Here is a 13426-nt window from a genome sequence, read left to right as displayed (position 1 = left end):
AAATATACGCAAGCAAACTTCTATCTTTCTTCATTCTTTTCATCACGCGGATCCCAACTTTGGATCCCTATGAAATAATTGGCTCTTTATCGTGACGAAATTTATTACTTTAATAGCAATCTATACAGGTGGTGCCCATCTTTGTAAATATAGACTTTCGTAGCATTGGTTCAAGAATTTGCTTTGTAACAAAGTTACATACATGCTTTTTCTCATCGAATAACTTTTACAGAAGAAACCGTATAAGACCAAGGCCTCTATTAAAATTACATTACAGATTGATCTCTACATCTCATCTTTTTATATGTTTAACTAAGTCTTAAAGTCCTAAACTCCAAATTTTATAGTTAAAAAGTGAGTGTTATGTTTTTATATTCTATTATGTCTTTGTTGTTTGAACGTCATTTTTATTGGCCGAAATTTAGACTCATGCATTGATGTCAATTTTTAGAAAACTCACTTTTAATTCGTGGTCGGCGGAAATTGAATCTGTGTTTGCTCTAACATCATATTAGAGTCCCTAACCATTACACAAAGACTTTCAAGTCGAGATGATGGTTGAGAATTATATTTTTATATTCTAACATTAAGAGGCGTGTTTGGCAAACGCAAGCGGTACTTAAAGTGTTCCTAGCCTTGTTTTCAACCAAATTGATTTTGTTTTGGACCAGAGAAGAGGTGGTTCAAATGGACCAGAGAAGAGGTGGTTCAAAACATAACATGATTTATGGGCCAAATTTGGCATTGCTAAAACTAGGCTAATTTTGGCCCAGTTTTACCCTAACACAAACTTACTCAAAATGTGAGCAGCTCCAACCTTAACTCCATTTTGAGTAGTTGTCAAAATACATATATGGTTAAGATATAAGGAGTTTGCATTGACAGTTATAAGCAATTAGAATCAGTTCGATATTGTTTTTTTAGGGTGTTTCGGATTATTTTTTCAAGAAGCGCCCAATAATTGTGTTTGATAATTATTTTTGCATGCTTATTAAAACTGTTTCTGCTTTTAAGAAAGTGCTTTAGAAGCAACTTAAGGATGCTTATAGTTTTTATGTTGTTTATGCACAATATATATACCGTTTATCTTTTAACAATAGTCATTAAGTACAGTTCTACTAAACAACTCACCTGCTTTTTTAACAATTATTAATCTTTAATTAATAAAATGTTATTTTTGGTAGCTTAAATAAATTACTTATATAAGCTGTTTTTATAAGCAAACTATTTTGAGAGAATCTTTTTTTTTTAATCAATAATGATGAACATATCTGAGCCTATCAATTTCTTCATTGAACAGGGGACGAGCATGTGACATGTATCCTTAAGCCATGTCCAAAGATGCCGAATGAAATAAACAACTGCTACGACCTCGCTGATTGCCGAATACCTCTATCTGGGCCGTGGGCCCACGTGGAGCCCGCAACTGATGGGGACGCAGGGTCGGGATAGAAAAGAGCCCAGCGCCGACCCGATTCGACCCCTGATTGACCCAACTCAGCAGGCCCCTCCGCCCCCCCCCCACCGGGAGTCATCTTGGGCAAACGGCCGTCGTGGAGCGTCGGCTTCAACGACAAACTCGACCCGGTGGCCGACCCGCGAGCTGACGGGGGGCCGGAGCTTTGGTCCGAGGCGCCGTCGTTTTCCCATTTGTTCCCGGTATTTTCCACGAACCGAAGACCCCCCACGAGAACTAAATCCCAAAAGCCAACAACCATCAAAATACTGCTGAGTGAAGAAGATTTTCTATATTCGTCTCTGCGACTCTCACTTCTGCTGTTAGATTTCCACACAAGGTAAGGATCACTGGATCACTGTTTAAGTGTTTTTTTTCCCTTCTCTCTCTCTCTCTCTATATATATATATTCATTCTGTTCTTCTTCTTGGTTGTGCCTCAGAGCCGAAGCCAAAGGTTCAGCTAGACTTACCGTTCTCCCCTTCCTGAGGTACGAAATCTCTTTACCCAAATCAACGCCTCAATCAACAAGACAGCGCTCTTGTTTTCTTGTAATTTATGAAGCGAATCGATATTGGGTTTTTGTGGCTTTTCTCTTTCATTTTTAATTGAAATGGGATTTCGTTGGGTTCTTGAACAGCGGTTTGGGTTTTTTGTTGATGGGGTTTAGAAATCTCGGGCTGATTTTGGGTTTTCTTTGAATGCCCTTTTCTTGTGTGATTTGGGGTTTGACAGAGTTTCTGTATTAAGAGATTAAGAGCGGAAATTTTCTGAAGCTCACATTGAATCCTCAGGCATATCGACATTTAGCTAAAAACTGACTGTACAATGTGATTAAAAGTTTTGGCTAAAGAATCTAAGAAGCTGTGAATTTGAAAGGGGGGATAAGGAAAATTTTGCATGCATGCATTAAGATAAAAGATCAATTTTGGCTGAAGGGTTGGTCGTATTGTTTCTTGTATTGGTGAGAGGCTAAAAGTTTCCTGTTTTACAAACCAGCATTTGACTTGATCCAAGTTATCATGATCTGAATACTTCCACCATGTTCAACCTCAATCTGAATCATGCCTACATTAATTCATTCCTTTGTAGCGTACAATGAATTAACCATTTTTCCTTGACCAGGTGCACAACAATAGGTGTGTATTGTGTAGAATCAGATACATGAGAATTGACATAAACTAAAAATCAAATATGAAGCACTAAAAAAGTTCAAATGTTCCTCGGCTATCGGTGTTTTCTTTCTGCGATGCAGGCTATTAACTGACTTTACTGCGAGGAAACCATTTTTCTTTACTTTGCAGCATGTAACCATTTTTCCTTGTCATTGTATCCGCATGATGTTGTTGACTATGTAGTGCTCCTAATTGAGTCTCAGATTTGCATTTAGATCATAAGTACGCTAGATTGGCACTCAGCTAAATTCTTTCCGCTGACTCTTTTTGTTTCTCCTAGCATCAAGAAACAACAATATACCTTATTTGAGCGTGAGATCAGACGAGTGGAAGCATCTGTTTTCAAACGTAGCACCGCTTATTTGCGACTTTTAAAGGTTATGAAACAGTTTGAAAGCTGCATGACTTATTAATCATGCCTTCACAATTACAAACTCACAGTGTTCAACAAGAGCACATCTCGGATATGAAATACAAGTCGCCGGTGAAAAGGAGTTCGATACAGTATCAGGCTCAAAGGTTTACAAATGAGAAGGTCTCATCACTTGATGAAGGCAGAACTGTGAGGTTGCAGGACAAAGGTCAACCTTTGAATGTTTCAAAGCAAACCGAACAAACTTCTCCCTTTGAGAATCGTCATAAGCCTTGGCCAAGTAGGAAAGTTAATGGAGCTGACGAGGTGGTCAAATACATGTCTAGTGTTCCAAATTATCTCCAGCACTTGGAGAAGGTAGATGTTGCTCAGGACAAGGCGCTCAACTTTGGAGTTGTGGATTGGGGCCGCCTTGAGAAATGGACGTACCTCCAGAAGCAAGTAACAAATCGACGAGCTGGATGTTCCCCATCTACTAGCAGTTCATCTTCATCGCCATTCTCTAATTCTGGATCATCTTCAAACTCTGATAGAAGCACCGACAGCCCTCTTTCTCAAAGGAAGAAATCGCCAACTTTGACGACTCATCAAGGTTCTCCTCCCAGAGGCCGACAAACTAGAGTGATGGACGAACAAAGTTCTATGCCAGTCACAACAAGTCCTGATTCAAGAACTTCACAAGATAAGGCACCAATTAGGCACGACCACAAAAGAGGCATTGTCAGCGTTTCAGACGCAAAGTATATTTCTCGCAATAAGTCCCCCTCTAAAGAAATTGCCAGTTCTTCTTTCACTTCAAAAGATAATGATATGTCGAAGTTTTCACATAACAGAGTGAAGGATCAAATTGGAAAACCAACAGAACTTGAGAATTCTGAGGAGTGCAAAAAACAAATTGTTCAAAATGATCTGCATTTAGCTGAATCAGAGCTATCAGATCGATTCTCAGTAGTCGAAAGCATGTGGGATGATGTCCAAGAGAGTCTTTATGAAAGGCACATCAGTTATGGTTCTGCGAATAGCAGTAGACGGTCTATAGAAGTAAATCGAAGAAGTATTTCAGGAATCTTTACACCAAGTGACATTCAAATTGCTAATCCGTCTCCACGTATTTCCTACTCATGTCCACTTTCTTCTTCGGGAGGGGAACCCAAGTCTGAAACAGTTAAGCTTGGAAGATTTACAGACGATTTTCCTGGGAAATTGTCAAGTCAAGGTGAAGTAAAAGCAGCAGCTGCACCAAAAAGAGACCTATCACCTCATCGTCTGTTACGAGCTGGTCTGAGTCGGATAAGAAGTTCAAGTTTGAGGGAAGGTTCGGATAATAATCACGATGATTCATCAACCTCTCATAGAAGAGGTAGGCGCAGCTCATCCCCTCAACGTCTGCTAAGTGCTGGTCTGAATCTGTTAAGAAATTCTAGTTCAAGGGAGGGTTGTTCAGATAATTCTCATGAAGATAATGCAAGCTCGAATATTAAAAGTAGGCAAAGCCCATTAAGGAGGATACTTGATCCTCTCAAGTCAAAGAACCAAATCCCTTTTTCTGGGCCAGTTACTAGCTTACCTAGTCATCGTGCACCAGGAGCAAGTAATAGAGATACGATTGCTATTCGGGATGAATTAAGATCAGCAAATGTGGTTGTTAATCATTCCACAAGCCAGATTACTGAGGCTGGATGTTCAGTTCATGCTAAGAAGCAAGTAGCATCCACGAGACAAGCTCTTCTAAAACTTGCTTGGAAGAATGGATTTCCTCTTTTTGTGTTCTCTTCCAGCGATATTAACATTCTTGTGGCCGCATTAGAGAAAAAAACCACACCACAGAATAAGGATTTTGAGTGCATTTACACAATATTTACGGCTCATGAACTAAAGAAGAAAGTTGGTGTTTGGAGTAGCCAAGGAAATAAAAATAAAAAGCATGATTTGGTCTACAATGTTGTTGGCCAGATAAATGTTTCTTCGTCCAAGTCTACCGGTGATTCTTCCAAAAATTACCCTTTGAAGAGAGAGTTTCTCTTGTACGGTTGTGAACAGATATCAACAGCTCATGATCGTGTTAGTTCTCTATTTAGGAATGAGCTTGCAGCTATTGTCATTCAGGTTCAAAACGAAAGGCTAGAAAAGGATAATCACAATAAGCACTCAAAAGAAAGCTTGCCAGTTGAGCAGAAGAACGAGAACTTAAGCTTAGCCAGTGTGGTTGCTATTATTCCGAGTGGGGTTCATGGCACTTCATCAACAGGAGAGCCATCGCCTTTGATTGAGAGATGGAAATCGGGAGGTAGTTGTGACTGTGGAGGTTGGGATGAGGGCTGCATGCTAACTATTCTAACAGACAAGATTCAGGAAAGGAGTTCTACTACTTCAGATGGAACTTTCCGAATTGAATTGTTTGCTCAGGTCCGGCATTCAGGTTGATTATAGTTTTTATTTTTGATAATATTGCTAGTGGTTACTGACAAAAAACATAATCTCATTTCAGGGTGAAACTAAAGAAACCAAGCATGCTTTTAGCATGATTGCTTTCAAAGAGGGAGTTTATACGGTTGATTTTGGGGCATCTATTTCTTCAGCACAAGCATTTGCAATGTGTATCGCAACTCTCCACAGCAAGAATCCCAGTACTATTTCAGGGATGCAATGCTCAGTAAAAGCTCAAAGCTTGGAGGAACACACTGCAACAACCTATGTACCCGGCCATCCTCCTCTTTCTCCTGTTGGGAGAGCTTGACCTGCCTCATGTTTCATTGGAGTCGGCTGAGTTCTAATATCGTCTATTCAAGCTTGGCAGTTTGAGGTATTGATCCTTGCCAAGAGACAGGTACTTGCTTGACTTCATTCTGTTGTATCGGTGCATAAAAATAACCAATAAGCTCCACTTCTTTCCTTCTTTGGAGTAATGTGTTCATCTCAAAATTGTACAAAGCCGGCACAAGCCTTCTCTGAAACCTTGAACGATAATTGTGTACAGACGATCTGTGATAACTCTAGAGTTACAATGCAGCAGTGAATCATTGGGTTGCTAGTTGGTTTTGTTTCTTGTCACAGTCTGCATTGGAAATTAACAGTCCATGTATGAGATCAAATAAGTATGAAATGCATGGTCTTCTTCTATAATCTGTACATAGATGCTACCATCTTGCTACCTAAATTGGGACTTGGAATATTCATTTGGTTGTTTTTACAAAGTTCATAGCCTTCTTTTGCTACCGACACTGAAACATGAGGATCCCCGTTAACACAGAAATAATGGTGTTAGGCATCAAACATAAGAGAAGCATGAAAAAGAGTCTTGAATATCTTTTGTTGTTAGAGGCAGGAGACTACAATGGTTCGAGTAACTTGGTACACAAATTATTCGCTTTCATGCTGTTGGCTATCATTCTGCTCATCAGTAATTATTCTAGCTGTCATTTTTTCAAAATTCAGCACCGAGAAGAGACAACACGGATCTTTGCTTCTATTTCAGTTTCTCTTTCTGTAGCTTTCACAATGGAAAATTTTAACCTGTTTGAACTCGGAGAAACTTTAATATAGCTCTAGCAAATCCTCCTCTGATATATATAAATAATATCATATCCTGTCAACATGAACAGGTTTAAGTCACTCAACTGACATTAGATTAGATTTGACAAGAGACGCCAAACTAGAATAGAGCGGTATCAGCTCCAGCTCCAGTTGATCAAATTCCAATACTAAGAAACTAATTCTATCACACGAATTCCAAATTTTACATGGATTCTATATTTACAAAACCAAATAAGTCGTCGTTCATTGCCTCCCATATTCCTCCTCCAAACAAACCGAGTCTACGATATCAATTGCAGCAACCTTTGAAGAACCGAGCCTTATCACAGCATTATGTATCCTCTTAGGTGGAAGCCCATTCTTCAATGGCACACCATTACTTTCTTTTTCTTCCTGAAGGTCTGCTGGAGGCAAGAAACAGTCCATGCTCAGGCCCTGTATGTTGAAATCTACCTCCTCTACCGTCCAAATCTCCTCCATTTGTGTTCTCACATGTCCATCTGTAGTCTCGCCGAACCTGAACAAGGAAACCGCAGTCCTTCCACTGTGCGCAATCTTAATGCCATCAACATGCCGATAATCTTCAATTAATGATTCCATTGTGGTCTCCCAATACGCACTCTCATTGTTTGCTCCTCTCATTCTGAGGAGATGGGAGTCATCCAATTGCACAAGTAAGCCAGTTCTCTGGCTGAAGTAACCCCAGACGGTATGCCTAATAATCTCTACGCTGCTGCTGCTTCGTGCTCGAAGTGTCTTTGGTTCTGCATCGAGCCTGAGCACAAAGCAGTCCTCACCGTTGATTGCCTTCTCCCCAATGCAGACAGCATTGGAGAATAAGCTTGCAGTGGACCTTGGATCTAGACCCTGTCATCATGAAATTAGGTAAGTCATCTAAACTATAAGATTATTTTCGACTCCTTAGGTACAAGTGGTTGGTGTTGAGGGAGTGGAATTTGTGAACCACATGACAAATAGCTGACTAATTTAAGCTTAATGAGGGCCAGAGGCTAAATTAGGTGCTAACCACTCTCATGTGGCTTGTCCTTGTTTTCACATGGCACCATGTTTGGTGGGTTTTCTTAGTATGGCAAGCTTACCAGTCCTTTTCCTTTCATGTCTTACTATATAAATAGGAAAATAAAAGCATGCTGGTAAAGTTATTTCAGCACCTATCCTTTTCAATTTACCCATTCTATTGAAAAAAGTCAAAAGCCTTATGGAGTTTGGTATCGTGTGAAAACTCTCTCTCCGAGTTCCCGTTGAAACTAGGGAGGATACTAATTTGCGCTTAGCTGGACTGCAACGCTTGAATCTACTACCTTATGATTGCGTTTGTTTTATCAGGATGAACGTGGGGGCAGTGACATGTTCCTTTTCTTCCTATAGTGGATTACCAATTGCAAAAAGCTGTTTCCAAATTATGAGCTAGCACCATCTTCGCTGCTTCAGACCGTCAACATGCAGCATTGACGGGTTACCAATCAATTACGATCCTCATAACATTGATACAAACTGTGTCCTAGAAAGCTTAGGTAGATGCATGTTTTGTCTCAAAGTAATTTTTATTTTTATTTTTATTTTTGGGATCGGGTACGTGAATCCTGTTAGTTCTGTCAGGGTATGTATGTATATATCGTTTACTAATAAGTTAACCATCACCCATATCCTTCTTAATTACTCCCTCCCGATCGAAGTTTGTACCTGAAGGGTTCGACGAAGAGGCCTTGGCGGTCCTCTAGAGGCATGGGACTGTTGCCATTGAGCCTGTCTCCATGCTACCTTGCCGTCGCTCCCAGCGCTGAGTTTGCTTCCAGAAACCACCAGCTCTATACACCACACGTCCGGCTTCTTCTGCCACAACACGAACCCTCCCATCTCACCTCCACCATTTTTCGTTCCCTTCTTGCTACTCGCGTTGCTGATAGTAGCGTTATTGCAGATCTCCGAGGCTGACATACAAACTTTCCCCATCGCATACATGCTGCTCACAGCGCTCAACGCCGCCTTCCCTCCGGCAGCAGCAACGTACTGCTGTACAATGTACTTCGCCATCGACGCCTCCTATTCAGATTCGCTCATAAATTAAGTTAGCTAAGGACAAGGTCGGAAGGAATTTAAACTAGGGTGGGCTGGGGAGCCAGTTAAGACTTACTATTGGATCCTTCTTGATGTGGCCACCGTTGATGGAAGCTTGAGCTTGTTGGACGGGCAGAGGGACTAGCGGAGCTCCGATGACACCGAGCATGAGCTGGAGCTCGGCGCCATGGCCTAACGGAGATGGCGGAGGGTATCGGTGATGGTCTCCGTTGGGCCTTCGCATCCACGACAGCATGCTGCTGCACCCTGCAGTACCCCTGCTGCTCTTTGTGCTGCCGCTTGATGCGAAAGTTTCTTCAGGGATCGGGATTTCCAGCACCGTATCAAGACCATCTTCTCTGTCTAGATTTGGACAGAGCTTCTTCATTGTTTTGTGAAGGGAAGAGAGAGAGAGAGAGAGAGGGAGAGAGTGCAGAGAGTGTGTGTTGGCTTCTCAAAGGGGTTTATAGCTCCATTGTGATTGAGATTCTGATTTGTAACTTCTAGCTTTAATCGTGCTGGCACGCTCTTTTCTTTTCCAACAACTAACATAAGGGTGTGAGTACTTTATTTGTGGAGTTTGAATTTTTTATTTTTTATTTTGCTTTATGATATTTCTCTCTCTCTCTCTCTCTCTCTCTTTAGGAGCGATGATGATTGAGGTCGTCTACATGGGACATTTGGGGCATGAAGTGAACGAAGTGGGTCTTAATAAAATAGCCGTTTGATTTGGCATCATGATGTTTGGTAGGCCCCTTCGGTTGAGAAATTGTCTGCTGTTCTGGCTTCAATACACACTAGTCGTGAACAAACACTTTTTTCGCTAAAGTAACTCTGATTTCAAATGCTACAGTAATTTTTTGAATTGCTACAGTTCCGTCTCTGCTACAGTTTTTTTAAAAAAAACGCTGCAGTGCTCCCGTGTACTGCAGTGACATTTTCAAAAAAATGCTGCAGTATCCAGTTTCCTGTTTACTATAGTAATAATGCTAACGTGAATATTACTGTAGCATTACTGTAGTGAGTTCTCTAATTTGTACAGAGGAGTAGATATAGTATTGATAGGAGAGAGGGAGAGAGATAAATACAGTAGATTTCAGGTAGTGTTAGATACAGTACAAATAGAGCATCAATTTAGGTGGCCCAGAAGCTAGGCCCAGCTGTGTTCTTTCTTGGGATGGAGTAAGCCCAGGCCTTGTTTCCGTGACGACCCGGATCATGTAAACGTTAACTAGCATCAGAGAAGATCTCACGGGCTAAAGACTTTGTCTCGCTGACTCAACAGGGGTGCAGCCTTGCATATTAATTAAAAAAAATTTAAGCTCTAATTAAGAATGGCATCAGGGGTAGCTACTGAAATGTTCATGTTCCCCATCTTTAAATCTATTGATAACAAGCACGAAGCAATTAAAATGGCTAAATATCATAGAACCCCCCTTATCTTTGGATGATTATGAGAAAATCCGCCTTAACTTTAGGGGTTATAAAAAAAACCCCTTAACTTTAAGATTTTATCGGAAAACACCTCTAGTTTAGATTAGGAGTGTTTCCTGATAAAATCTCAATGTTAAAGGGGGTTTTCTGATAAAATCTAAAAGCTATAGGGAGTTTGTCATGATCCCAATACTTAAAACGGGGGGTTTTTCTAATATTTGTCAATTTTGGTGTGGTTTGGGTCCAACTAAAACTATTGTTTTTGTACATTGTAACGTGTTCCTCCATGCATATCAGCTATCTGTTACATGTTCATTCAGATTTAATCCGAAAAATTTTGCACAACTTCAAAAAACGAAAAAACCCCCCAATAAATTCAATATGAGCTACGCCCACCTCAACCTAACCCAAATCCCAAAGAGGAATAATGTCCGAATTGTCTGTTCGACTTTATTTGAAAAATAAAAAGCAGGGAGAAGATGATATAATAATGTAGTCCCCATATTTGCCGATGCAAAAAACATGGTATTTACAACATCACCCCTCCACTTCATTCCACGGCCCTGCACTATAAGCGGGCCAAGCTGTAACCCATACACAGCCCATATCATGTGGTCTCTTTCTCGGATTACAATTTACTAGTCGTGAATACTGTACCAAGCACGACATATCATTTTTGCTATAGTAATTCTAACATTTAAATAGTACAGTAATATTTTTAAAATTTTTGGGTTGTTACAGTTCTCATCTCTGTTATAGTTTTTTAAAAAAGATACAGTATTCCCGTGCGCTATAGTGATATCTTTTCAAAAAATATTACAATATCCGGTTTTCTATTTGCTACAGCAATAATGTTATAATAAATGCTATTGAAACATTTACTGTAGCATAAATAGTGAATCTTGGATTCTCCCAATTGTATAGAGGAGTAGATATATCACGCTTAATATTCCATCAGACTTCAATTACTATTTACTGTCATTTTCTTCATTATTGTTATTACTAGTATTCATCCCGTGCTAAGCACGACATCTTTACCCATTATTTTTGTGCACAATCTTAAACATACTCCGCCTCTTAAGTTTTGTTTGATCTTGAGTCTGACCCAAAGCAATCTATCTTCTTCAATACATGTAAACATATCTACAATATAAGTTTGAAATAGTTTGCCTGCAAAGAATCAATGTATGGCCTTCGTCACCTTTGTTTATCCTAAATGCAGCATATTCCATCATTGTTACATCTTTTCTCTTCTTGTTTGAATTTTCGGACTCTCCCTCAATGGAACGCACAGTCGAATCCATCTTCACCATACGGAATAGTAAAGGATATTGCAATGCCATAAAACTTGTGGTGAAGATCACAATTCTAGACAACCCATTTTGCGGTCATAACAATAATATCCCGCACTGCTATTGCTTTCATCAATGTTTCCCACAATTAAACCAGCTATCTCTGACACAGTGTGCATATTCTGCAATCTTCCATCACCGCTGCGTGATGGTTTAATGCATGCAATCTGTCACTGCCATAACTCATTTTCCTTGCGACCTCGGTCTCTCACCCTACGAAAACTTTGAACCAACATTGCAATGATCTACATCGAAAGTAGATTGCTCTACAATAGCGCATCATCTAATTCTTCAGCACTACCATTAATTGCTGCCACTGTCTTAGATATTCGCTGATCAGTATCCATATATATAAAGTTGACAATATTTTGGAATTTCAACCGGTATAGGTTTAAGGAACCAATCTTATGATGATTTTGGCCATTCAAGCGATAACAATAAGACCCCCTCCATTATTATAAGTATTATCAACTCTTCCTCCAGTCGAGGTGAATGAAAAACAAAGAGTGTGACATCCTTATATTTTGTTTTGAATTTTGTAGATCGTGCTCCTCCAGATGGTGATAAGAGTTGTTTAAGGAATTCTGGCGGTGATGAATTAGCGGGAATTTAACTTTCCCTTTACGACAACATAGTGAGAATGTTGGATTCGTTGGTTTTATGACTTTTCAGCTCTTTCGTCATACCAAAGCATTGCCCTTACAATGTGGACAAGTGAATTTGGAGCGGCGACCGCGTTGAGAATGTCATTAAAAATACCTTCAGACAAAATATCTCTCATTACTATATAGTATAAGTAATACATAGTGATTTAATAATACGATGATTGCAGTCATACCTTCATTTGGCAATATACATTTTACACGTTTAGATTTGTATGATGTATGGGATGATGAACAACTGCCGTCTACGTTTGAGGAAGTAATTGCCTATAATCGTATTTTGATACCTGTTATTCACCATTTGAGAATTACTTTCATACACATTCTGTCGTTGTCGTTGTCTTTTGGAGCGTTTATCTGTTAAAAAAATAATACTCATAAATGTATATATCTATCCACCCCTCGGTATACACACAAACACACACATTAACACACACATAATTTATTGACACATCAAATGAGTTATTTTCACAAAACTATTAAATGCTGTTCAACTTCTTGTGTCAACTTAGATTCAGCAACAGAGGGAACCTGGATCAGATGTTTTGTGTAGGCGTCATGCCACATGACAATTGTGTATATCACTTCCAGATGTGTACAAATAAGGATAACATCCTCAACAGATGACATAGTATAGAATGTGCATTGTCTTGTATTGCATACACCTAACATTGCATCGTTGATGACTTCAGAACAATTAGTATTCGGGTCCTCATCATTGCTCTCTATTATCCTGAAAATAGTATCTATGTGCCACGTGAATGTGTGTATGTATATATATAAGAACATATACACATATCAAATAGACAACACACTTACTAATAAAGCTTTATGGACAATAATAAGATCAAAACCCTCATCATAAAATATACTTTGTTATAAGTTACAGTATAATAGATAAACATACTAAATATATATAGTACTATGATTACTCAGTGTTACAACTTCTAAAACTATAACCACAATTGATAATCATAATCCAATCATCTATGTAAATTAATCAAAATCAACCAAGCATATTCAAATTTAACACAGATGTACATAGAAAAGAGATACGTGTTTCAGTTTTTAAAGCTCATTATAACAACTTAATTCAACACGATAGGTAAAAAAGAATATGAATTTGCTAATACTTACAATGATGATCTCCTCTCCGACAATGAGATATTAATGTGTTTTTGAAACACGATGTTTGCTCTGCATAATAGCTAAAATTAAAGGCAATTAGTTTATATCAAATGATATTATCCATTTTCTCTACAGTACACTTCAAGATTACAGTAATCATCAAGTGTTAGTTATACTTCGATATTCTAACTTTATTTACAATATAAGTTTAAATTTTCAATAATAGTTTAAAT

The 13426-nt window shown here is 39.1% G+C and overlaps 2 protein-coding genes across 3 annotated transcripts; one reads left to right on the top strand and one right to left on the bottom strand.

Moving 5' to 3' along the window:
* LOC109848536 lies at positions 1620-8617 on the top strand. 2 transcript variants are annotated; one of them, XR_002248834.1, is made up of 5 exons: positions 1620-1796; positions 1899-1946; positions 2912-5410; positions 5493-5831; positions 8481-8617. XR_002248834.1 is itself a non-coding variant. In XM_020418091.1 (4 exons), exons 3-4 carry the CDS (start codon positions 3047-3049, stop codon positions 5739-5741), a joined length of 2613 nt encoding a protein of 870 aa, XP_020273680.1. In that variant the 5' UTR covers positions 1620-1796; positions 1899-1946; positions 2912-3046; the 3' UTR covers positions 5742-6133. The 2 variants fall into 2 exon arrangements, 1 of the variants encoding a protein (XP_020273680.1); XM_020418091.1 differs by lacking the exon at positions 8481-8617 and having other exon boundaries at positions 5493-6133.
* On the bottom strand, positions 6448-9254 carry LOC109848538. Its single transcript, XM_020418092.1, has 3 exons — positions 8694-9254; positions 8243-8602; positions 6448-7405 (listed from the first exon to the last, which is right to left on the bottom strand). Exons 1-3 carry the CDS (start codon positions 9003-9005, stop codon positions 6782-6784), a joined length of 1296 nt encoding a protein of 431 aa, XP_020273681.1. The 5' UTR covers positions 9006-9254; the 3' UTR covers positions 6448-6781.

Source organism: Asparagus officinalis, chromosome 7, assembly GCF_001876935.1.
Source record: "Asparagus officinalis chromosome 7, Aspof.V1, whole genome shotgun sequence".
Taxonomy (NCBI): domain Eukaryota; kingdom Viridiplantae; phylum Streptophyta; class Magnoliopsida; order Asparagales; family Asparagaceae; genus Asparagus; species Asparagus officinalis.
This window is presented reverse-complemented; position numbering and strand designations above follow the sequence as displayed.